General features: G+C 44.4%; 2 protein-coding genes across 2 annotated transcripts in view; both read left to right on the top strand.

Moving 5' to 3' along the window:
* Window positions 1-3681: 3681 nt before the first annotated feature.
* etfb (electron transfer flavoprotein subunit beta) lies at window positions 3682-15149 on the top strand. The gene is made up of 7 exons (XM_056286287.1): window positions 3682-3830; window positions 6165-6323; window positions 9010-9168; window positions 9366-9428; window positions 11164-11322; window positions 11676-11890; window positions 14432-15149. Exons 1-6 carry the CDS (start codon window positions 3777-3779, stop codon window positions 11844-11846), a joined length of 765 nt encoding a protein of 254 aa, XP_056142262.1. The 5' UTR covers window positions 3682-3776; the 3' UTR covers window positions 11847-11890; window positions 14432-15149.
* Window positions 15150-17808: 2659 nt separating this feature from the next.
* Window positions 17809-25487, top strand: part of vsig10l (V-set and immunoglobulin domain containing 10 like) — an 18885-nt gene continuing 11206 nt past the window's right edge. Inside the window, exons 1-5 of the mRNA XM_056286064.1 lie at window positions 17809-17875; window positions 18604-18939; window positions 19573-19845; window positions 20069-20335; window positions 24594-24836. Coding sequence (XP_056142039.1) covers window positions 17809-17875; window positions 18604-18939; window positions 19573-19845; window positions 20069-20335; window positions 24594-24836 — 1186 coding nt within the window. The remainder of the gene's footprint in view (window positions 17876-18603; window positions 18940-19572; window positions 19846-20068; window positions 20336-24593; window positions 24837-25487) is intronic.

Genomic DNA, 25487 nt, shown 5'->3' with positions numbered 1-25487 from the left:
ACATGTATTGGAGGAGGCATGTGGTAGTCTGCAGCCCTCCCCGGATCAGCAGAGGGGGTGGAGCAGAGACCGGGACGGCTCGGGAAGAGTGGGGTAATTGGCTGGGTACAGTTGGAGAGAAAAGGGGGGGAAAACATCTAACCCCCCCCTCCAAAACTGAACAGCCTCAACAGATACCCCTATATTGATGAAAACAAACATAGTTTTGAAAAGGGACAAAAACAGACCCAAATATTGAATCTGACAGTCCGTGCCCCAAGTTAGATACATAAGGGGATCAACAATGACCATACAAAGCAGATGTGCTGTAATTATAATATTGTTTGAAGATTGTGGACAACATGTTGTAATAAGAATTCTGTTAGAGACACAGTCACAATCATTTTGGTAAAGCTTGGGATATGTTAGCTGCCAGGGATAAAATGAAGGAATGAACTGGGGATGTTTCTCTTCCGCTGTGCACTGGGCTCTTCAACAGATGCTTTGTCAATGTTGGCCCAAAATGACGCGAACAATCCCAGAGGGGAATGATGGGGATTATGGGGACAGAAATCCAAGTGCCGTTATCCTTAGAGTGGTAGAAGAGAAGGAAATCGTGGACATTGTAAAAAAAAAGAAAAGTGAGAACAAAAAAAATCTGCTGACTGGAATGATGTTGATATGACAATAGTTAAGAAAGTAATGGAATGCGTCGCTGAACCACTAACCCACATCTATAACATGTCCTTTCAATCTGGTAAAGTTCCAAGCAAAATGAAAAGCGCAAAAGTTATACCCCTATATCAACCCAGAGATAGACACCAGTTTACAAACTACAGACCAGTCTCATTATTGTCACAATTCTCCAACATATTGGGGAAACTAGTTGCTGCTAGACTAGACAAACTCATTGAGAAGCACAACTGACTGACCGATAGCCAGTACGGGTTTGGACCAAACACGTCAACATGTCTGGTGCTCATCGAATTAATTGAAGAAATAACTAACTGCATAGAGCAAAAGAAGAAGAAGAAGAAGAAGAAGAAGAAGAGTTTGCTGCGGGAATATTCATAGATCTAAAAAAGCCTTTGACACTATGACCACAACAGACTAATAGACGAATTGGAAAGATGTGGAATCGGGGGGGGGGGGGGCTGCAGAATTGGCTAAGAAGCTATAAGTAACAGGCAGCAGTTTGTAAAGATAGGTGAACATAAACCGTCATGCATGGATATTACTTGTGGTGTACCCCAGGGCTCGGTTTTAGGTCCAAAACTGTTCATTCTGTACTTACATGATATATGCAAGATATCAAACGTATTGAAATGTGTTCTGTTTGCTGATGACATGAATATTACTTGTGGTGTACCCCAGGGCTCGGTTTTAGGTCCAAAACTGTTCATTCTGTACTTACATGATATATGCAAGATATCAAACGTATTGAAATGTGTTCTGTTTGCTGATGACATGAATATATTTTGTTCTGGTGAGGATGTACAGCAGCTTTTGGAGCTGACCGCAGTAGAAATGGGAAAAATTAAAACGGTGTTTGACAGAAACAACTTATCCTTAAATCTGGCAAAACAAAGTTTATGTTGCTTGGACATGATAAAATAAACAGCAAAGTAAAAGTAGTGATAGACAGTATCCAACTAGAACGAGTATATGAAAATCCATTCCTAGGTGTGATGCCAGACCACAAAATCTGCCGGAACCCTCACATATCATATGTGTGCGAGCAAAGCTGGCAAGGAGCATTGCATCATGGGAAAAGTACCTCACATTCTGGATCACAAGTCATTGTACAGTCTGTATTGTTCCGTCATGTTACCATGTCTGAGCTACTGTGTGGAGGTATGGGGTAACACCTACAACACCACCCTACAGCATTATGTATACTACAGGAAAGAGCCATAAGGACGGTTAATAATGCAGGATATCATGAACACACCAACGAGCTGTTTTTAAAGCCAAGCGCCTTGAAGTTCAGGGGTTTAGTAGAATTTAACACGGGACAAATGATGTTCAAAGAGGAAGCAATCCACTCCCCAGTAATAATCAAAACTATTCCCAGATGGAGAAGGGGAATATAATTTGATAGGGGAATCAAACATCAAGAAATGATGTGTTGGTACAGCTAAGGAGCATGTGCATTTCAGCCTGTGGCGTAACACTGTGGAACAGTGTGAGCATGGAACTCAAACACAGTACAAACACTACACAGGTCAAGAGGAAGAAGCGGGACATCTGGGGATGGTGAAGAGTTGATTTAACGGTTTAAGTTTATTTACCTCTAAACATTTCTTATTACATTTTTCTTTCTATGACACCGAGTGGACATTTGGGTTGTACGTAGCACTGAGGTCTGTTTATGCTTGGCACGTGACATTAGGATGTTTTTCATTTCTTTCTCTTCTGTGCTTTTTTCTCTTATTGTTCACAGCAGTTGAGTTCATCTTGTGCAGCCCAGCTTGCATTGCATGTGGGCTATACAGTGCAGTGGGGACGGAGTTGGAAATGTGTAGTAGCTGAATTAAGTTAAGAGTAGGTGAGAAGGGGCTGGGAAAAACAAGTGTGTACTTCCTCCTACTGCTTTTCAAACATGTAACAAATAATCTGATGCTTATGGAGATTTGGTTGCTGAGTTTGATGTGTGGACTTTTTGATCAATCAGTCAATCAATCAATCCATCAATCCATCAATCAATCCATCAAGCTGCATTTTTATAGCGCTTTTCTAGCTGCAACAGCCACTCATGGCGCTTTATAAGTAATTCTCTCCCTCTCTCTCTCTCTCTCTCTCTCTCTCTCTCTCTCTCTCTCTCTCTCCCTCTGTCTCTCTCTCTCCCTCTCTCTCTCTCTGTCTCTCTCTGTCTCTCTCTGTCTCTCTCCCTCTCTCTCTCTGTCTCTCTGTCTCTCTCTGTCTCTCTCTCCCTCTCTCCCTCTCTCTCTGTCTCTCTCTTCCTCTCTCTCTCTCTCTCTCTCTCTCTCTCTCTCTCTCTCTCTCTCTCTCTCTCTCTCTCTCTCTCTCTCTCTCCCTCTCTCTGCCTCTCTCTCTGTGTCTCTCGGCCTCTCTCTCTCTCTCTCTCTCTCTCTCTCTCTCTCTCTCTCTCTCTGCCTCTCTCTCTGTCTCTCTCTCTCCCTCTCTCTGCCTCTCTCTCTCCCTCTCTCTCCCTCTCTCTGCCTCTCTCTCTCCCTCTCTCTCCTCTCTCTCTCTCTCTCTCTCTCTCTCTCTCTCTCTCTCTCTCTCTCTCTCTCTCTCTCTCTCTCTCTCTCTCTCTCTCTCTCTCTCTTTGTCACACACACGCACACACACACTGCAGATTGTCCGCAATGGTTTATGTGTATGTTATATCCTGCTTATTTACATGTTCGAAATAAAAATCCGTTCGTTGGTTCAAGCTGCAGGAGTAGGGGTAGGGCGAGGCGGGGGGCCCTGGGATTGGGCCTTCGCCTGCCTGGCTGAGTCAACGCCTTGCCACTGGTCTCGGCTATGACCCTTGCCCTACATTCAGCCGGAACGCTTCTCAGGGAGGGCGTTCATTCCGACGCAGCTGGAGACCGACGTCATTTCCCTTTAGTCTTTGATTGGTTAAGAATTCAACATGACGGGCCAGTTTTCGTTTCCCAGCTTTTCATTGGTTGAGACGGGAGGGCGGCCCCCCTTGGATTCGCCTCCGAGTGGATTCTCGGCGTATCCCGGCCGACCTTGCTCCGGGTGAAGGTCCGCGGTGGCAGAGTGGCTGTGTGGAGTTAGCCGTCGAGTCAAGCCCTGTGAGAAAGACACCTGTAGTCACAATGGCAGGCCGGGTGCTCGTCGGAGTCAAACGCGTTATTGACTATGCGGTCAAGGTAATCTGAATTTACTAAGAATCGAGCGAGTGTATTTCAATATTAAGCGTATTTGTAAATCAAGAAACTCAGCTTTGCTCCTTTTCCTGCCAACCACACTAGGCAGCGTTAGCCTGCGGGCACCAGCTTTACCCAAGCTAGTTCGGTCGTTAGCCACGCAGCTGACACAGTTAGCTAGGTAACCCTTCAGAGGATGTCACGCAGCTGACACAGTTAGCTAGGTAACCCTTCAGAGGATGTCACGCAGCTGACACAGTTAGCTAGGTAACCCTTCAGAGGATGTCACGCAGCTGACACAGTTAGCTAGGTAACCCTTAAGAGGATGTCACGCAGCTGACACAGTTAGCTAGGTAACCCTTCAGAGGATGTCACGCAGCTGACACAGTTAGCTAGGTAACCCTTCAGAGGATGTCACGCAGCTGACACAGTTAGCTAGGTAACCCTTCAGAGGATGCCACGCAGCTGACACAGTTAGCTAGGTAACCCTTCAGAGGATGCCACGCAGCTGACACAGTTAGCTAGGTAACCCTTCAGAGGATGTCACGCAGCTGACACAGTTAGCTAGGTAACCCTTCAGAGGATGTCACGCAGCTGACACAGTTAGCTAGGTAACCCTTCAGAGGATGCCACGCAGCTGACACAGTTAGCTAGGTAACCCTTCAGAGGATGTCACGCAGCTGACACAGTTAGCTAGGTAACCCTTCAGAAGATGCCACGCAGCTGACACAGTTAGCTAGGTAACCCTTCAGAGGATGTCACGCAGCTGACACAGTTAGCTAGGTAACCCTTCAGAGGATGTCACGCAGCTGACACAGTTAGCTAGGTAACCCTTCAGAGGATGTCACGCAGCTGACACAGTTAGCTAGGTAACCCTTCAGAGGATGTCACGCAGCTGACACAGTTAGCTAGGTAACCCTTCAGAGGATGCCACGCAGCTGACACAGTTAGCTAGGTAACCCTTCAGAGGATGCCACGCAGCTGACACAGTTAGCTAGGTAACCCTTCAGAGGATGCCACGCAGTTGGTGACTGCAATGAAACTCCTCAGGTGGACAGTGCAGAACGCGAGTAGCCATTACATTTAGCAAGAACATCATCACCCAGTAATTGCTAGTTTATTAGTAAGGAAATTGGAACTCTTGATTTAGTAAAGATGCCCAATGATATTCGCTACAGGCTGCATGCACAGTTAGTACGTTAGCCAAAGTATTCCATCTCTGTAAGTCGATCAGTTAAAAAACAAACAAACATGTTTTCATGTCACTTTGCTAATGAATTGTCATTAACTCGTGCGTGGGTGCAAACAGTGTTTTACAACACACCTTCGAGAATTGGCTCAAGGTTCTTTCCGCATTTAAATGGTTATAAAGTGATGTTTAAGGTTTCTTTGTTGGTGCCCGTTGGTGAATTTGTTTTGCAGGTTGGAAATTTAAAGTCCCAGGTTAAAAACTACAAAAGACAAGTAACCCAGGCAAATTACATATCTTTTTAGGATGCAGGAGTCATAAGAAGTGCATTACCAAAGATAAAGAAGTCATAAAATAAATGTAAAGATAAATAACTCATGTAGGGATAATGAAAAATAGTTTTCCCCCCAAAATAAATGGGTCATAAAAAGAATTAAAACCTGGTGGCTGTTTTGTATGTTTGACTACTGTAACTGGGGTTGAAAACTGCTTAAAATGTCTTGTTACCATTTAATTATGTGGCAGTTAACACACTCCTATACTAACATGAAATTATTGCTTTTGTGGAGCCTTTGTGTCAGCCACTGCAAGACATGACACGATTTACGAAAGGAAACCTACGCTTGTAATCGCCATCTGTCTGCAGCTGTTCCATTGCATCGCCAGCAAGATCGCTCCTGCTTCAGCTGCACTCAGCTGGATCTACAATACTGACTTGCTCAATATCCGTTTGCATATTCAGGGAAGGGGATAAATGGCCCAAAAGTGTTTTCACAAAATAGGCTTAATCTGCTGTAACTTATTTTAAGTTTATTTTACTGTTGCTTGTAATGGGTCTCTTTTTTTCAATATTGCTTCCTCTAAGGTGTATTATTAGTCATGTTAGAAGTTAATTATATTCAGGTGAGAAAAAGTTTCCTTTCTTGTTCCCAATAGTACAGCACCTCAATTTAAGTCTGATACAAAGACAAAGCTCTTTTTTAAATGTGGATCACATCAGTCTCTCACCTTTCACATCTAAGGTGAGAGTGAGCAAGCACAAAGCCAGTATGTAGTCTCTCTGCCCCCACAGCCTACTCAGACTTCCGTTATCCTCTATAGCTGTAGTGACTCTGGCCTGGTGTTCCCACTGTCATATTCCTCCTTAGATCCGTGTCAAGCCAGACCATAGCGGCGTGGTGACAGATGGCGTGAAGCACTCGATGAACCCCTTCTGTGAGATCGCCGTGGAGGAAGCTGTCAGGCTGAAGGAGAAGAAGCTGGTGAAGGAGGTAGTCGCTGTGAGTTGTGGGCCTCAGCAAGCTCAGGTGGGTGTTACAGGGAGCCTGGCTACACACTGTGACTTCATTAAGCGCACTCCTGATATGTAATACAGCTGCTTGTCTAGTTGATTTTAAAAAGGGGTTCTTCTGAAGGGTTTCAGAAATGCAATATATTCTATTCTTATCCTCTTCAAATTAAATGTGCATTTTAAGTTGAGTGAGTATGTCTAAGTTTTATGGTTAGATTTGTTAAGATTAAATTCTTGTTTATATTCAATAACAATACAATATAAGATCAACTCTATAGGTTGTGGATGCCCTGCACACAGCTGAGCAATTCCCACATGCTAGTTATAAGTGGACTACATTGGTTTTTCTATGGCAATAAGTAAACTGGTTTTGCTTTTTGTGTGTGTGTATGTTAACATTGTGTGTGTGTGTGTGTGTGTGTATCAACATGGATACAGGAAAAAAGATTTCAATATAGCAGTACAGGCCTGCACTGCTTTGTATTAAACTCTTTTTTCCTGTATCCGTGTTGATATTCCGCTCCTCATTAGTCGAGCACTCGACACCATTGACTGTTTCGGAAAAAACGCTATTTATATAAAACTTTGTTTAAAAAAAACACTCAATGGTAGGGAAAGTGCTCAACAAATAAAGAGCAAAATAATCCAGTGAGTCAAGTAAGTGCTTTATGAGACAGTACAAGCCTGTTTCATGCCATGAGCAATGACAGCTGATGATTGTTTATACCATGAAACAGGCTTGTACTGTCTCATAAAGCATTTACTTGGCTCACTGGATTTTATATATATATATATATATATATATATATATATATATATATATATATATATATATATATATGATATATATGTTTGAGAAGATTGTGGGACCCAGAGAGGTTACAGATTAAAGTCCCTTCACACACCTTGCTGAACACTCACTCACTGCTATAGCTGATCTAACCTCTGACTGCCCTCACAGAGGGCAAGTGAAAAGAGAATCTCCCAGTGGAGACTGATTTAAAACATGACTTGATTGTCATAAAAAAGTTGCATTACTATTAAAAAGATGATTGACAACTTTGTTGTAAACGTTTAATCTACTGGTTAAAAGTGCTTTTCCCACAATACTCTTGAGTATCTCAGTTACCTTTCACCATTGTATGGTTTTAAGATTACGAAATCTTTAATAAACTGACATCAAGATTATTATTCGGACGAGATCAGGCAGGAGTCTCCATGGACTATGATGTTCGCGGATGACATTGTGATCTGTAGCAAGAGTAGGGTGCAGGTTGAGGAGAGCCTGGAGAGGTGGAGGTATGCACTGGAGAGAAGAGGAATGAAAGTCAGTAGGAGCAAGACAGAATACCTATGCGTGAATGAGAGGGAGGACAGTGAAATGGTGAGGATGCAAGGAGTAGAGGTGGCAAAGGTGGACAAGTTTAAATAATTGCGATCAACTGTCCAAAATAAAGGGGAGTGTAGAAGAGAGGTGAAGAAGAGAGTGCAGGCAGGGTGGAGTGGGTGGAGAAGAGTGTCAGGAGTGATTTGTGACAGAAGGGTACCAGCAAGAGTTAAAGGGAAGGTTTACAAGATGGTGGTGAGACCAGCTATGTTGTATGGTTTGGAGACAGTGGCACTGACAAAAAGACAGAAGGTGGAGCTGGAGGTGGCAGAGTTGAAGATGATAAGATTTTCATTGGGAGTGATGAAGAAGGACAGGATTAGGAACCAGTATATTAGAGGGAAAGCTCAGGTTGGACGAGTTGGAGACAAAGCAAGAGAGGGAAGATTGAGATGGTTTGGACATGTGTGGAGGAGAGATGCTGGGTATACTGGGAGAAGGATGCTGAATATGGAGCTGCCAGGGAAGAGGAGAAGAGGAAGACCAAAGAGGTTTATGGATGTGGTGAGGGAGGACATGCAGGTGGCTGGTGTGACAGAGGAAGATGCAGAGGACAGGAAGAGATGGAAACGGATGATGTGCTGTGGCGACCCCTAACGGGAGCGGCCAAAAGAACAAGAAGAAGATTAATTATTCTGCTTACCCTTCTAAGGCGCTTTCACCCTCATTTTAAAACAAGAGAAAAACAATAGAAATCAGATAGGTTCTGCCAATGATAAATTGATTAATTGTCCTTTTATGCGTTTCGAGACTGCTGAAAAAAATGTTTAAAGTTGGAAAGAAGTTATGAGATCATAGGAATCTTGCCATTTAAAACTGATGCATTTCATTTCATAAAAGTCTGTCTTCACTGTTGAAACAGTTTCTCCCTGCAAGTGCAATTGTTCAAATCTGCTTTTTGTCCAAAACTGCTCTGCCTTGGAACCATAACTGATTTAATGAGCCTTTTGCAATTTCACTGTACCTGCCTTGCATGCCTTAATCTTTGAGACAAGCATATACCTCTGGCAGGGTCAGGATTTACTTGTCCCTAAGAAAATCTGTCTTGCTTTTACAGCACTCTGGGAATTTAAAGCTCTTGTCTGTTGCTTATGGCTCTATATTTAAGCTTCATTTGGCTTGATGTCTTTGTATGTAACACAATGAAGCCTGTGATTTGCTACCATTAGAAAGGTGAGCCGAAGATGTGACTTGTGGGATAATGTAACTCCATAAAATATACAAAAAGTGGCTTGAATGTGGTTAGTCATACTTTGAGCTAATTATGTTTTGTGATGAGAGAGCTGCATTATTTAACCTTTTGTGTTCCAATTAGGAGACCATCCGTACTGCCCTTGCCATGGGGGCGGACCGTGGCATCCATGTGGAAGTGTCAGGGAAAGACTACGATGCCTTGGGGCCTCTGCAGGTGTCCAAGATCTTGGCTGCTCTTGCCAAGAAAGAGGATGCTCAACTCCTGGTTCTTGGCAAACAGGTCAGAGATTTGTGTTTGTCCTTGTTAAAATTCAACATTCATCACTATCAGTCGTTATCCACATTAGAAGTTGTCTCTCTGATCTCAAGACTCAATATGATCTGAATACTTGCATTTGCTTTTGTACACTGGAATCTGATGGCTTATCCGATCCCATACTTTCTGTTGTCACTATTTCATGACTACTGGCTTCACAGGCCATTGATGATGACTGCAATCAGACGGGTCAGATGACAGCGGCCTTGCTGGACTGGCCTCAGGTCAGTGTTTATGTATTTTTTGGTCTATCTGGTTTATTTGTTTTCACTCAGTAACTCTAAACTGGACCCACCACAACTTGTTCAAAAAATGAAGACAACTGGCACTAATTTAAGATTCAAGATTCAAGATTTAGTTTATTGTCATTTTCATTATGTACCTGCGCACATAAGAAAAAACAAAATGCAGTTTCTCCCAGCCCACAGCAGTGCAACAGAGAAAATAGAAAAATAAATACACATCCAAAAGTTCCCTAAAAACGATACCACTAAAAACATAAAAACAGAGAGAACAAAACAAAAAGCACAAACAATTAACAACACAGTCCATTCAAGTGCCATTTCAGGTTAAATGTTGACAGCCGGTGTCTGTCAACGAGTGACCAGCACTGATGTGTGTGTGTGTGTGGGGAGGGGTTAGAGGGTAGGTGGATGGGCATGACCGTGGGGGGGGGGCACAGTTTGTTAATGATCCTGACTGCTTGTGGGTAGACGCTATTTAGCATTCTGCTGGATGTAGCACAGATGCTCCTGTACCTCTTCTCAGATGGCAGGAGGGAGAACACGTTGTGAGAAGGGTGGTGGGGGTTCTTAATGATGCTGGAGGCCCTGCGAACATAGTGTTGATGGTAAATCTCCAACAGGAAGGGAAGAGGGGCACAAATGATCTTGCTAGCTGTCTTCACTATCCTGTCCAGCTGGTGTTGTTCGGTCACTTTGCAGTTACCGAGCCAGGAAGTGAGACCGTAGGTTAGAATGCTTTCAGTGGTGCCCCTGTAGAAGGCGGTGAGGACTGGGATGGGGAGGCTTGCCCCTTTAAGTCTCCAGAGGGGATGGAGCCGCTGTTAGGCCTTTTGAACACTGGCCAAGGTGTTAATGGTTAAGGTCAGGTCATCCGCCAGGTGCACTCCCAGGAACTTGATATTACCAACCCTCTCCACAGTGGCACCATCGATGGTCAGCGGTGTATGATGGTCCCTGCCGGCCCTACTGAAGTCAATCACCATCTCTTTTGTTTTGCTTATAAGTGCTTGGTGAGGCCACCGCAAACATCAGTCGCGCCACCATATTGGAATATTTAAGTATTAAAATCTTATCTCTGGTTTTGTTTTATTGCTGGGCTTTATACTCAGCCCGCGTCAGTGTGTCATCTAGCAGTACTGGTATTCGGTTATGTCAGTTATGTCAGCTCAGAGAGCCTTGTTAAGGTTAGTGGAGACTAGTTTGAGTGAGTCAGTCAGAGCCACTGTCACTCAAACTTCAAAAACAGAATGAAGGGTAAAGGCTCCTTCAAACATTAGGATGTAGTAACACAGGTTAGCCAGCAGGTGAGACACTTTCACAACAAATCTGCCTGTTCAGTTACACTGTAAGCTTGGTGGAGTAGCAATGTCATAATGGAAGCTGCCCAGCCAGCCTTTTATTATTGTGTCCTTACAATGTCTATATTAGATTACATTCTCTTTTAATGCCACTATGATCATGTTACTGTTTCTTTCAGGCTATGTATTTCAAAATTTAGGATATTGTCATTATTATAACTGCTAATAAGGGAAACTCTTATAGACGGAAAGTATGCCTATGCCCAACTCACGACTTAGTTTCACCCTTCAGACAGCGGATGAGGCACTTTGTCTCACAAATGGCCCTTCATCTGAGGGTAAAATTAATGAGTAACCATCCTCTTTTTTTAAAACTTGAATCCTGACGTCTGTGTGACTTCATGTTGTTATCGTAGGGCACCTTTGCATCAGAGGTGACATTAGAAGCAGACAAATTGAAAGTGGTAAGGGAGATTGACGGTGGGCTGGAAACCATTAAAATCAGCACACCGGCGGTAGTGACTGCAGATCTTCGACTCAACACCCCCAGATACGCCACGCTGCCTAACATCATGGTATGTAGTTAAACACCCTCTGTTTTATTAGGAATGTAATGTGGAGCGCAGAAAAGAAAGAAGGCGTAAAGGCTAGTGCCCCTGCCACATCAGAAGTAAATGTTAAATTGCATACACAAAGATTATCCTTTAAAAATTGGCAGTTGATTCCCAATTTGTCCAAGCAAGGCCATTTTAAATCATGTGCCACATGCTGGTAAGAGTTATCGTAACATTTATAATGCTTTTTATAACATGCTGGATGGACATTAAAACTATAATGATGTTGGCCAGTTAGACTACCGCTGAAAATATCACACATGTAATAACTTTAAAATATTATGGTCTTTACTCTTCCCCCATTCTCCTTTCAGAAAGCCAAGAAGAAAAAAATTGCCAATATGAAACCTGCAGACCTGGGGGTGGACCTCACCTCAAAGCTGGAGGTCTTGAGAGTGGACGAGCCCCCACAGAGACAGGCCGGGGTGAAAGTGGAGACAGTCGAAGACCTGGTGGGCAAACTAAAGGAAACGGGGAGTATATAAAGGCTCTGGAAGCCTCACATGGGAGTGCAGGGCCAAGCAGAGGGGTAAGTATCGGTGTTCCCATGAACTTTGCCCCTTAGAAGTTTGAGTAGTTTGGGCAGTGGGTGTTAACCAACACTAAAACATTGTAAGGGAAATGCAGCATATTGTAAGAAATGTTACAGTAAACGTTTTTAATTAAGTCACTGATGATAGAGTTCAGAAAAAGACAGGAATGCATCATAGCTTATCATGTCCAAAAACGGATTGGGTGCTGTTTGTATAAAGAAGGGCTCTTGATAACAAAAAACCCCCAAAACACTACAGCAGCTGAAATCAGGAATCGGCAGCTTCTTCAGTTTGTCAACTGATGCATGTCCGAATTGCTTGTGAAGTTTCAGTAAAGCTTTGTGTTTTTGTTCCTTAGTCATATTCTCTGTGATGGCCAGGACCACATTCTCAAATGTATCGCATGGGGACTCATTATCCATTATGTTCAGACAGTAGTGTCCTGAGGAGGTCATCTCCAGAGCTGTCGGTTGCTGAAACATTATTGCTGTATCGTTCTCCCAAGTTCAGCACAGCTCCTGCCCTCTTTAGCGACGTTTTACTCAGCAGTAAAGGGATGTCAGATGGGACCACTTCTGTTTCTATACAGCATTTTGTTTCTCCTATCTTGGCTGGTATCTTGACCTTTTTTGTCGAATGTACAACTCGCCCATCCCCAAACTTGAAAGGCTTGCTACTCTGTGTTAACTATTTTCTGTACTTCTTTCTCATTTAGTCCCCCTACATAGTTATTCAGCCATTTTTCACCACAGACAGTCCTTGTGCATGCCGTGTCAATGACAGCTGATCCCAGAGCCTCAACCATGAATATTTCCGTATCCGATTCCTTAGAAAACAGCGTTATATTACACTCATCAGGTTCTTCTGTGCATTTATTTTCTTCTGTCGTCTTTACGTGTTCTTTCTTATGTGGGCAATCTTTCACCCAGTGGAATGTGCTTTGACAAATCCCACACTTTGTTGGTCTTCCGTACTTATCAAGTGGATTTGTGCCTGCGAGTGGTCCTCTAGCTTGCACACTTTGGGCTCGTGGGTGCGGTTTTCTTTGATCTGTGTAGTAGGCTGCATCCTGACTCACGTTAATGGCTCCCGCCTTCTGCTCATGTTTTTCTCCGAATATGCGTTTCAGTGCTGACTTCATATCATCAAAAGTGTGCTTACCACATGCAGTCAATGCCAGTTGCTTGTCTTTCACATCAAGACTTGCTGTATCCAGTAGTTTAAACGCCAAAACAGCGTCGGGCAGAACCATCTCGAATTTACGGATCCTGTTGTATTTCTGTTCAAAATCAACAATAAAGTCCACCATCGAGACGCCATTTTCCCTCGATATTCGATCAAACTCAGAATAGGCTTCGTAAGCCCGGTCCTTCTCTCCTCTCAAAAAAACCTTGTCAAGTTCCCCAATCAAAGTGGTCATTCCATCATCCTTATTTAGATCATCCACATTTATTCCTAAAGCAGTATCCCTCGCTCTACCTGTCAACGATAGAGCCACAGCCAACGCTTGCTTTTTCTTGTCCAAGTTCGTCACCCGTCTCCATATTTCCACTTCATTTTTCCAGTTTTCATACGGCTTCTTTTCATCAAATCCAGGAGGCTGTCTGAAGTCATTCGCAGCAGCCATCCTCTGCTACCAATGTTAGTTTCAAATAAGACAACTGGACTTATTTAACCGAGTTTTATTTGCGCTCTCAACAGCAAGTGGCCACAGCCTACCGAACATTTCAACAAGTGCCTTTCACTAGCAGCGCGCCTTCCTCCTAACAGGAGGGTTACCGTAAAGACTGCAGTAGAAGTGACTAACAAAACAGGCTACCGTATTAACTGTATTATAGCCACCAACAAAAGTTAACTTAACAAACTTAACAGGTATGACACAGGCAGCATGGTGGCCCAGTGCTTAATTCTGTTGCCTCGCAGCAAGAAGGTCCTGGGTTTGAACCCCAGGCCATCCCAGACCCTTTCTGTGTGGAGTTTGCATGTTCTCCCTGTTTCTGTGTGGGTTTCCTCCGGGTGCTCCGATTTCTTCTCACTATCAAAAAGACATGCATGTTAGGGTTAATACTCCTGCCTGTGCCCCTGAGCAAGGCAATGGAAAGAAGTGGAGTTGGTCCCCGGGTGCTGCAGCTGCCACTGCTGCTATACAACAGGATGGTTACATGCAGACAACACACTCATTGTAATTGAGCAACTGTGCAATGACAAAATAAAGTGGCTTGGCTGTCATATCTCAGACTTTAAATCACCCAGTGCTCTTTGGCCACATGGCTTTCTGTTTTCTTCCCCTGATGAACGCAACTGTGTGGAAATGCATTTGATGCTTTTTATTCGTCTGATTTGATACCTGCGTTTGTATATACATGTGTAAAGTCATGTTTAAGATGAATACTCAGAGGGAACATTAAACTAACTTACTGTCTGTTACCATTGCTTCATCAAAAGAATTAAGTACTCTCAGTCAGGTGTCTCCTGTAATAATGGTTTGGAGTTTAAAAACTCCTGACTGGAAAAAATGTCTGTTCTCTTCTCCACAGGACTTTTCTTCAACAACTGGATGGTCTTACATGAGCAGAGTCGATACACTGGCCACTTGTAGCAGAAGTCCATAAATCCACCCTAACCCCTCTGGTGGTGACTGCCACCCCCACAGCTGTGCGAAGGAGTTGACAAGAAGAGTACTGAGAAACACTGTCCTGTAGCAGCTCCTAACTACCCCACAGACTCTACTCTATGTGCATTTGAATTCATTCAGATGGTATGTTTGTGTTACAGGCCACACATCTGTCCGAGTGTGGAGAACCTACTATTGAGTGTGTACAAACCTGAAAAAGCAATACTTTAAAGCCAGTAATGTCCATGCAGTCATGTTGCTGTTTGCATTGCACCATACATTACACTACAACAAGTATGATGCATCTCCATAACAACGACCTGATGTGGCCTTTTCCACATGGGCACCTTTCTTCACGCGTTAAGCCATTCAGTTTTTGTAAATGATATGTGTAAATATGGGCTGAAAATAGGTTAAGGTGGTTCTGTGTTTCAGGACAGCATCATGTCTTGTGACTTGGTTTGTGTAAAGTTATATAACTGTATTTAGGTTCCAGGCCTGCTTAGACAGAGTTTCTCAGTATGAAGATGGGCAAAAAAAGAACAGAACCACTTAAAGCTAACTTTTAAACCACAAGCGCCTCATTTCTGTGGATTGTACAGGTCCCTACCATGACAATAAAGCAGACAGTCCTTTTCTTACCGAACCAACAGTGACTAGTTTTCTTTTGGCATTTGTCCTGCATTGAAACTCTGTGCCGTCTCGAGCTAAAGTTCCTGCCAAGTTAAGGAAGCTGGATGTGTTGGAGGGCGTGCATTCCAGATACCTTGGATTTAGATGACCTGGCACTTGTAAATGAGACCGGCCTGCTGGTTGGAATTGAGTGAGTTAGCCAGGTTGTGATAAAATCCATGAGATGCTGTAGTTGGATTGATGGAGATGTCCACGATTATCAGTGTTTAAAGGACCTTTCTTTATCCCACCAGTGTGATAAAATACTCAAGAAGTGTGTGGAAAATATTTTCTAAAGGTTATTGGATCAAGGGTTATCCAGGTAGATGTAGTTTTATTTGATGTCCGCTGGAAGCATCGAGGACATGTGTGTCCTGTTGTACACGGGCAGCTGCAGGAATGCTGCCTTACCTGTTCAGGATCCACTATGTTCACTCAGCATGATGTGGTGTTGTATTTAGTGTTATGGTCCCAAATGGCAGAAGGTAGGTGTGGTTTTTATGAGCATAGCCATGCGCTCATGGCGGTCCTGGTGATGTTAGGTGTGTGCAGTACAGGAAGCTCCGCGGTATCGGGACGTCCTCATTCTCTAACGTAACTGTCGAGTTGACTTCGACCCGGTTACTGGGAAAAGTCAAACCTGATAAAATGGAGTAAAACATGTATAACTTTATTTAGCGCGTTTTGGAACCGGTTTACAAAATTAAAATATGGAGGGGGAAAAAAGATAAAACTAGAGAAATGCTTTTCCACAGAAAAGGCGTGTGAATGCTGAGCTGCTGAAAGACATGGCGAAAGCGTTGCTGAAAATGGATAAATAGGAAAAGTCAGGAAGTCGCTAGCCTACCTGAAATACTTGGAAACGGAAATGTGAAATGGATGAATATTTTAAAGGTATAAAAAACTGAAAAATTTGCCATAATGGGCTAAATACATAAATAGTTTGATTGCTGAATGGTTTCTGTAGTTTAAAGGATGAAAAGGTGGAAGTGGTGCAAAGATTTCAGAGTGCCCCCAGTCCCATTACAAACACACACACAAGGCTGGAACACAACGTGCAAGCATTTGCAGCAATGGTTTACTATGTATGGAAAAGGTTTGAATAGTCTGAAATATGTGACCCCCCCCCCCCCGCTGGTGAAAGAGTCCCCCCCCCCAAGTAGGCCTATAGGTCATTGGACTGCAAAACCTGACCTGAACATTGTTCTTCTAAAAGAAGAAAAAAGAGCTACAGTACATCAGAAGAAATGCTCTTTATTTGTTATGAGAGGAGGAGTAGAATGAGAGGAAGAATGGTAGAATGAGAGGAGGGGTAGTGATGAAGACGAAGAGTGATGAAGAGGAAGGGTAGTGATGAAGATGAGTAGCGATGAAGAGGAAGGGTAGAAGGAGGGTTAAGAAGGTTGTAGGAAGGTAGGATAGCAGGGAGGTTGTAGGAAGGAAGGTAGGGAGGTTGTAGGAGAGAAGGAAGGTAGGAAGGTTGAAGAGGGAGGAAGAGCAGTTAAGAGGTGGCAGAAGCTGATCAAATCTACCAGGTGTTGAGAGTTGACACTAATTAGCCTGGCAGTTGAGTTTCAAATTGATATGTGACGTCACAATCGGACTGAACATTCTAACAGGCAAAGTGTATGGCAGAATTGCTAAATTTTAGAGCTGAATTGTTCAAAAACTATAAAATATTTGTAAAATCTGAATAGGATTCTGAAAGAGCTGAATGTCCTGAACTGTTTAAGCTTTCAGTGGGGTTTCTAGCTCAAACAATGGAGGAGGAGATACGGTTCAAAGGTGACGAGGGTTTCAACCTTTCCCCATAGACTTCCATTGTTTTGAAAAAGCAGAAAAAGCTTAATATGTCTAAAAGTATAAAAGATTTAAAAAAACCGAAATGTGAGCCTTAATGGGCTTAAAGAGATGAACATTTTGATACCTGAATGGTTTCAGTGGCTAAAAGTGCGAAGGAGTAAAAGAGGTGGAAAGGCTGCAAAAGTCCCCCATTGACTCCCATTCAAAAAATGGCTGAAAAAAGTTGAATATTTCAAAAAGTTCCAAAGGTATGAAAAATCTGAAAGGGGAGCACTAATGTCCTTAATGAGTGGAACATTTTGATAGTTGAATGGTTTCAATAGCTAAAAGTATGAAGGAGCTACCAAGTGTCCAGAAATGGGCGGAAGCAAAAGAAAGAAAGAGCTGCAAAGCATCAGTGTGAGCATTCATGCTAATGAGCATACAAAGGAGCCGTTGTGTCCGCCCCACGCAACACGGTTACCATAGAAACCACCTCTATCGGTAGAGCCCCTGAAGCACGTGTGTAGCTCGCGGTATGGGGCCACACAAATAAGACGGACTCCGCTGTCAGGCTCGTCTGAGGGGACCGAAACGACGGGGGGCGTGGTCTCTGCACACCTGGGGGCGTGGTCTCGGCACCGGAGGGCGTGGTCTCCGAGCACCTGAGGACGGAGAGGCTAGTGAAGGTGACTTATCCCGGTCCGGAGCAGTGGGCTGTTACCTGGCGAAAGCAAACCAAAAGTAGTGGGAAATAATCAGACAGAAAAAGCTCTGGGTTAATTTGGCGACATCGGTGAATTTACGTCGTGTTTTCTTTCTCTCCTCCCCCGTTTTGTCGGAGTGATGTGGCCGAGTCCGTCGGGTCAGACACTGAGGACGCTTTTATTCTGTCTCGTCTTCTCTCTGCAAGGTAAGCGCGACTCGCAGGGCGAGAGACGCAACGTGGTGACCAGGAACGTTCCTGGTTCCTTTCCTTTCCTCTAATGTCGCTTGGCCGAGAGCAGGTTGCTCCAGGTCCCGAGAGACACGTGGTGAGCTCTGATGAGCAGGCTCACCTGCTCCTCGGACCGGTAGGGACGAGTTGCTTTGATCCACGGACGAAACGTTGCCCGTGAACGAAACGACGAGACACGCTTCACCGTGCAGCCCGGTTGGCCTTCACGCTCAGCTTGGCTAAACCTCAACAAGTCCTGTGAATGTCTGTATTAGGGGCTAAATAGGGAAGACTGCCCAGATTTAGCAAAATGTTGCAGAATAATGAAAACCAGAAATGATGAGAACTTTCGTCAAGCTAGAATGTAAAAATGTCCCCAATGGAAACCGATTCTGAAGCAGCTTGGTGAAATCAGATGAATGATTTACTAAGCTGCTCATCAAAACCCCACCGTATCTGATCTCCCCAGCAATGCACCCACCCTCTTGTGTTGGTCCCCCCATTAAATCTTCTACTTATTTTATCTTCTTTCATTTTGTCTATTTTCTTATGTTGCCATTTCCCGCCATTTCCTCTATGTGCTGTTTGCCTTAATGTAAGCAGCATTGCACTGTGTTTTAATGTACAGCATGTTACAGAAACCAAGTCTGATTGATTGATTGATTGATTGATTGAATGCGTGTTAATTTTGTGCATGCTGACAGGAGGAGGAGTACACTGTGGCCTAGAGATCTCACTCCCGGGCCCCCCAGTGGTCAATGCCAAAGTGGGCAGTAATGTAACACTGGCCGTTGCCCTCATCGGTGCCCCTGACCCGGAAGTGACATGGCTGATGGGCACTTTACCGGTGGTCACCTGGAAGATTGGTTCCCAAAGTACCCCAGATATACCCGACATCCACAACGAGGTCCTGAAGGTTGAGCCAAATGGATCTCTTACTTTTGTTAATGTGCAACTTTCTTACAGCAACAACTACACCCTGGAAATAACGAAAGCAGGACTGGGTCAAGCAGCCGCAGTTTTCAGTTTAAAAGTTTATGGTGAGTAACGTGACTTGTTCTCTCATTCCCAAAGATGGCATCAAAACTCAAATGATGGAGTAGAGCAAAACCCATAGTGACAGGTGACTCAGCTGCCAGTGTCTCAGTGGGTTTTCAGTGTTCATATATCACTACAAAATACTACTACTTTCGGCTGCTCCCGTTAGGGGGCGCCACAGCGGATCATCCGTTTCCATCTCTTCCTGTCCTCTGCATCTTCCTCTGTCACACCAGCCACCTGCATGTCCTCCCTCACCACCTCCATAAACCTCCTCTTTGGCCTTCCTCTTCCCTGGCAGCTCCATATTCAGCATCCTTCTCCCAGTATACCCAGCATCTCTCCTCCACACATGTCCAAACCATCTCAATCTTGTCTCTCTTGCTTTGTCTCCAAACCGTCCAACCTGAGCTGTCCCTCTAATGTACTTACCAGCTCCAAGGGTCTGTTTTGGACCTGGCCTCCTTTAAGTGGTGTATGTGTCTGTCAAGTTAGACTTTATTTTTTAAATTTGTTTAACACAGATGTGCATGTGAATGGAAGGACAGTTTAAGCACTGTTATTGTCAGTTTGGTGTTGAATAGAATGTTTGGTCCAATTTTCCAAGTATCTACATTTTTTCCAACTTTTACCAGACTCCATCCAAAATGTGACTGTGAGCACAGAGCCTGACTACGCCACAGAGGGGTTGGAGCAGTTCACACTGCAGTACAGCACACTTGCAGGTGTGGCTGACAGGTGGATGTGGTCCTTCAACGGTGTGGAGATAAAGACTGACTCGCATTACACGGTGGGGCAGAAGAAACTTGTGATCATTCAGCCAAATAGAAACGACACGGGACAGTACACCTTGGTCCTGATGAACCCTTACAGCCACGCCGTGGCACGCAAGAACATCACTGTGCTCTGTAAGAACCAAGATCCAACTGGGATTAAAATGGAAGTGAAACTGGTTTCAGTCTGTCTTTACTCCCTGGATACTAGCCACTTTCACACTGCATTTTGGGATTGGGATCTTCTTATTTGCTTACCTAATACTAGTGTGTGTGGTTTATTTCATACCAACTTGGGAAGTAGACATTACACTGCCGTAGGTTTGGCACCAATCTCTCTGTCTCTTGGTTTTCATAGTTGGACCAGATGAACCGGTGGTTGAAGCCAGTCCGGCGAAGCCATTTTACGTGTCTGGGGATTCACTCAACCTCTCCTGTCAGGCTCAGGGGTTCCCACACCCTTCTACCAAATGGGTCTTTGGTGGTCAGACCCTCTCCAGTTCCCCCAAAGGAGTTCTGAATCTGACCAATGTGCAGATTAGTCAAGGAGGCGTATACACTTGCATGTTGCTAAACGAAAAGACTGGAGCGAAGCGTCAGAAGAATGTCATTGTCAAGGTTTACGGTATGTAAGCAGCCCAGTTGCTGTCGGTCTGACAGCACAGTTTTGTGCTTGCACCTGTCTGTATCTTCCTCATGTCATACGGTCTGTATCTTCCTCATGTCATACGGTCTCTATCTTCCTCATGTCATACGGTCTCTATCTTCCTCATGTCATACGGTCTGTATCTTCCTCATGTCATACGGTCTCTATCTTCCTCATGTCATACGGTCTCTATCTTCCTCATGTCATACGGTCTCTATCTTCCTCATGTCATATGGTCTCTATCTTCCTCATGTCATACGGTCTCTATCTTCCTCATGTCATACGGTCTGTATCTTCCTCATGTCATACAGTCTGTATCTTCCTCATGTCATACGGTCTCTATCTTCCTCATGTCATACGGTCTCTATCTTCCTCATGTCATACGGTCTCTATCTTCCTCATGTCATACGGTCTCTATCTTCCTCATGTCATACGGTCTCTATCTTCCTCATGTCATACGGTCTCTATCTTCCTCATGTCATACGGTCTCTATCTTCCTCATGTCATACGGTCTGTATCTTCCTCATGTCATACGGTCTCTATCTTCCTCATGTCATACGGTCTCTATCTTCCTCATGTCATACAGTCTCTATCTTCCTCATGTCATACGGTCTCTATCTTCCTCATGTCATACGGTCTCTATCTTCCTCATGGCATACGGTCTCTATCTTCCTCATGTCATACGGTCTCTATCTTCCTCATGTCATACGGTCTCTATCTTCCTCATGTCATACGGTCTCTATCTTCCTCATGTCATACGGTCTCTATCTTCCTCATGTCATACGGTCTCTATCTTCCTCATGTCATACGGTCTCTATCTTCCTCATGTCGTACGGTCTCTATCTTCCTCATGTCATACGGTCTCTATCTTCCTCATGTCATACGGTCTCTATCTTCCTCATGTCATACGGTCTGTATCTTCCTCATGTCATACGGTCTCTATCTTCCTCATGTCATACGGTCTCTATCTTCCTCATGTCGTACGGTCTCTATCTTCATGTCATACGGTCTCTATCTTCATGTCATACGGTCTCTATCTTCCTCATGTCATACGGTCTCTATCTTCCTCATGTCATACGGTCTGTATCTTCCTCATGTCATACGGTCTGTATCTTCCTCATGTCATACGGTCTCTATCTTCCTCATGTCATACGGTCTGTATCTTCCTCATGTCATACGGTCTCTATCTTCCTCATGTCATACGGTCTCTATCTTCCTCATGTCATACGGTCTCTATCTTCCTCATGTCATACGGTCTCTATCTTCCTCATGTCATACGGTCTCTATCTTCCTCATGTCATACGGTCTCTATCTTCCTCATGTCATACGGTCTCTATCTTCCTCATGTCATACGGTCTCTATCTTCCTCATGTCATACGGTCTCTATCTTCCTCATGTCATACGGTCTGTATCTTCCTCATGTCATACGGTCTCTATCTTCCTCATGTCATACGGTCTCTATCTTCCTCATGTCATACGGTCTCTATCTTCCTCATGTCATACGGTCTGTATCTTCCTCATGTCATACGGTCTGTATCTTCCTCATGTCATACGGTCTGTATCTTCCTCATGTCATACGGTCTCTATCTTCCTCATGTCATACGGTCTCTATCTTCCTCATGTCATACGGTCTGTATCTTCCTCATGTCATACGGTCTGTATCTTCCTCATGTCATACGGTCTCTATCTTCCTCATGTCATACGGTCTCTATCTTCCTCATGTCATACGGTCTCTATCTTCCTCATGTCATACGGTCTGTATCTTCCTCATGTCATACGGTCTCTATCTTCCTCATGTCATACGGTCTCTATCTTCCTCATGTCATACGGTCTCTATCTTCCTCATGTCATACGGTCTCTATCTTCCTCATGTCATACGGTCTGTATCTTCCTCATGTCATACGGTCTGTATCTTCCTCATGTCATACGGTCTGTATCTTCCTCATGTCATACGGTCTGTATCTTCCTCATGTCATACGGTCTGTATCTTCCTCATGTCATACGGTCTCTATCTTCCTCATGTCATACGGTCTCTATCTTCCTCATGTCATACGGTCTCTATCTTCCTCATGTCATACGGTCTCTATCTTCCTCATGTCATACGGTCTCTATCTTCCTCATGTCATACGGTCTCTATCTTCCTCATGTCGTACGGTCTCTATCTTCCTCATGTCATACGGTCTCTATCTTCCTCATGTCATACGGTCTCTATCTTCCTCATGTCATACGGTCTGTATCTTCCTCATGTCATACGGTCTCTATCTTCCTCATGTCATACGGTCTCTATCTTCCTCATGTCGTACGGTCTCTATCTTCATGTCATACGGTCTCTATCTTCATGTCATACGGTCTCTATCTTCCTCATGTCATACGGTCTCTATCTTCCTCATGTCATACGGTCTGTATCTTCCTCATGTCATACGGTCTGTATCTTCCTCATGTCATACGGTCTCTATCTTCCTCATGTCATACGGTCTGTATCTTCCTCATGTCATACGGTCTCTATCTTCCTCATGTCATACGGTCTCTATCTTCCTCATGTCATACGGTCTCTATCTTCCTCATGTCATACGGTCTCTATCTTCCTCATGTCATACGGTCTCTATCTTCCTCATGTCATACGGTCTCTATCTTCCTCATGTCATACGGTCTCTATCTTCCTCATGTCATACGGTCTCTATCTTCCTCATGTCATACGGTCTCTATCTTCCTCATGTCATACGGTCTCTATCTTCCTCATGTCATACGGTCTGTATCTTCCTCATGTCATACGGTCTCTATCTTCCTCATGTCATACGGTCTCTATCTTCATGTCATACGGTCTCTATCTTCCTCATGTCATACGGTCTCTATCTTCCTCATGTCATACGGTCTGTATCTTCCTCATGTCATACGGTCTGTATCTTCCTCATGTCATACGGTCTGTATCTTCCTCATGTCATACGGTCTGTATCTTCCTCATGTCATACGGTCTCTATCTTCCTCATGTCATACGGTCTGTATCTTCCTCATGTCATACGGTCTGTATCTTCCTCATGTCATACGGTCTCTATCTTCCTCATGTCATACGGTCTCTATCTTCCTCATGTCATACGGTCTGTATCTTCCTCATGTCATACGGTCTTTATCTTCATGTCATACGGTCTGTATCTTCCTCATGTCATACGGTCTCTATCTTCCTCATGTCATACGGTCTCTATCTTCCTCATGTCATACGGTCTCTATCTTCCTCATGTCATACGGTCTCTATCTTCCTCATGTCATACGGTCTCTATCTTCCTCATGTCATACGGTCTGTATCTTCCTCATGTCATACGGTCTGTATCTTCCTCATGTCATACGGTCTGTATCTTCCTCATGTCATACGGTCTGTATCTTCCTCATGTCATACGGTCTCTATCTTCATGTCATACGGTCTCTATCTTCCTCATGTCATACGGTCTCTATCTTCCTCATGTCATACGGTCTCTATCTTCCTCATGTCATACGGTCTCTATCTTCCTCATGTCATACGGTCTCTATCTTCATGTCATACGGTCTCTATCTTCATGTCATACGGTCTCTATCTTCCTCATGTCATACGGTCTCTATCTTCCTCATGTCATACGGTCTCTATCTTCCTCATGTCATACGGTCTCTATCTTCATGTCATACGGTCTGTATCTTCCTCATGTCATACGGTCTGTATCTTCCTCATGTCATACGGTCTCTATCTTCCTCATGTCATACGGTCTGTATCTTCATGTCATACGGTCTCTATCTTCCTCATGTCATACGGTCTCTATCTTCCTCATGTCATACGGTCTGTATCTTCCTCATGTCATACGGTCTGTATCTTCCTCATGTCATACGGTCTGTATCTTCCTCATGTCATACGGTCTGTATCTTCCTCATGTCATACGGTCTGTATCTTCCTCATGTCATACGGTCTGTATCTTCCTCATGTCATACGGTCTGTATCTTCCTCATGTCATACGGTCTCTATCTTCCTCATGTCATACGGTCTCTATCTTCCTCATGTCATACGGTCTGTATCTTCCTCATGTCATATGGTCTGTATCTTCATCATGTCATATGGTCTGTATCTTCCTCATGTCATACGGTCTCTATCTTCCTCATGTCATACGGTCTCTATCGTCCTCATGTCATACAGTAGTCTGTCTTAACAATAAGGTGTTAGCATGTTTAATATGTGCAGACTCGTCAGCATTGTGTAATCAGGTCTCTTATTGAACAGAGTGGCCCTTGGGGAGCCCGTTGTGCTCTGTCCAGTCAGTTAATACCAGTGCCCTACAGTACCACTGTCGCTGGGCAGGGGGTACCCCAAAAGCCCAACTCTCCTTCCCAGCCCTGAGTAACGGCAGCAGTGAGGCCGAGGACCTCCGGCTGACTGTGAACGCCTCAGAGGAGCTGGATGGAAAAACTGTGTTTTGCTTGGCAGACCACCCGCTCCGACGAAATACCTGCAACATCACAACACGTAAGTGTCTCATTTTCTGCTGAGAGGAAGAATGTGTAACGGTGCACTGTAAAATTGCTGCAGAAGTGGCATCACTTCTGAATTCTTCCTTTTTTTTCGGATTTTTTCTCCCCAATTGTACTTGGCCAACTACCCCACTCTTCCGATCTGTCCCGGTCTCTGCTCCACCCCCTCTGCTGATCCGGGGAGGGCTGCAGACTACCACATGCCTCCTCCCATACATGTGGAGTCACCAGCCGCTTCTTTTCACCTGACAGTGAGGAGTTTCACCAGAGGGACGTAGCACGTGGGAGGAGTAGCTATTCCCCCCAGTTCCCCCTCCCCCCTGAACAGGCGCCCCGACCAACCAGAGGAGGCGCTAGTGCAACGACCAGGACACATACCCACACCCGGCTTCCCACCCACAGACCCGGCCAGTTGTGTCTGTAGGGACGCCCGACCAAGCCGGAGGCAACACGAGGATTCGAAGTGGCCATCCCCCTGTTGGTAGGAAACAGAATAGACCGCCACACTGCCCGGACGCCCCACATGTGAATTCTTTTGATTTTAACATATTTCTCTTTCAGGAAAGCGTTTCTAATATTTATGCCACAGTGGGAGAAGACACGGACTTTCCTCCCCTGCCGTTGTGCAGCACACCCTCACAACCCA

The sequence above is a fragment of the Lampris incognitus genome, chromosome 9 (genome assembly GCF_029633865.1).
Source record: "Lampris incognitus isolate fLamInc1 chromosome 9, fLamInc1.hap2, whole genome shotgun sequence".
Taxonomy (NCBI): domain Eukaryota; kingdom Metazoa; phylum Chordata; class Actinopteri; order Lampriformes; family Lampridae; genus Lampris; species Lampris incognitus.
Note: the sequence above shows the minus strand (reverse complement) of the source record. Positions and strands in the feature narration are given on the sequence as shown.

What these genes read in the sequence shown, in the direction of transcription:
- etfb (XM_056286287.1), top strand. Translation starts at nt 3,777, where the DNA reads ATGGCAGGCCGGGTGCTCGTCGGAGTCAAACGCGTTATTGACTATGCG. An exon ending in GTGGGCCTCAGCAAGCTCAG is followed by an intron (nt 6,324 to 9,009) that starts GTGGGTGTTACA and finishes TGTTCCAATTAG; the next exon opens with GAGACCATCCGTACTGCCCT. An exon ending in CCACGCTGCCTAACATCATG is followed by an intron (nt 11,323 to 11,675) that starts GTATGTAGTTAA and finishes TTCTCCTTTCAG; the next exon opens with AAAGCCAAGAAGAAAAAAAT.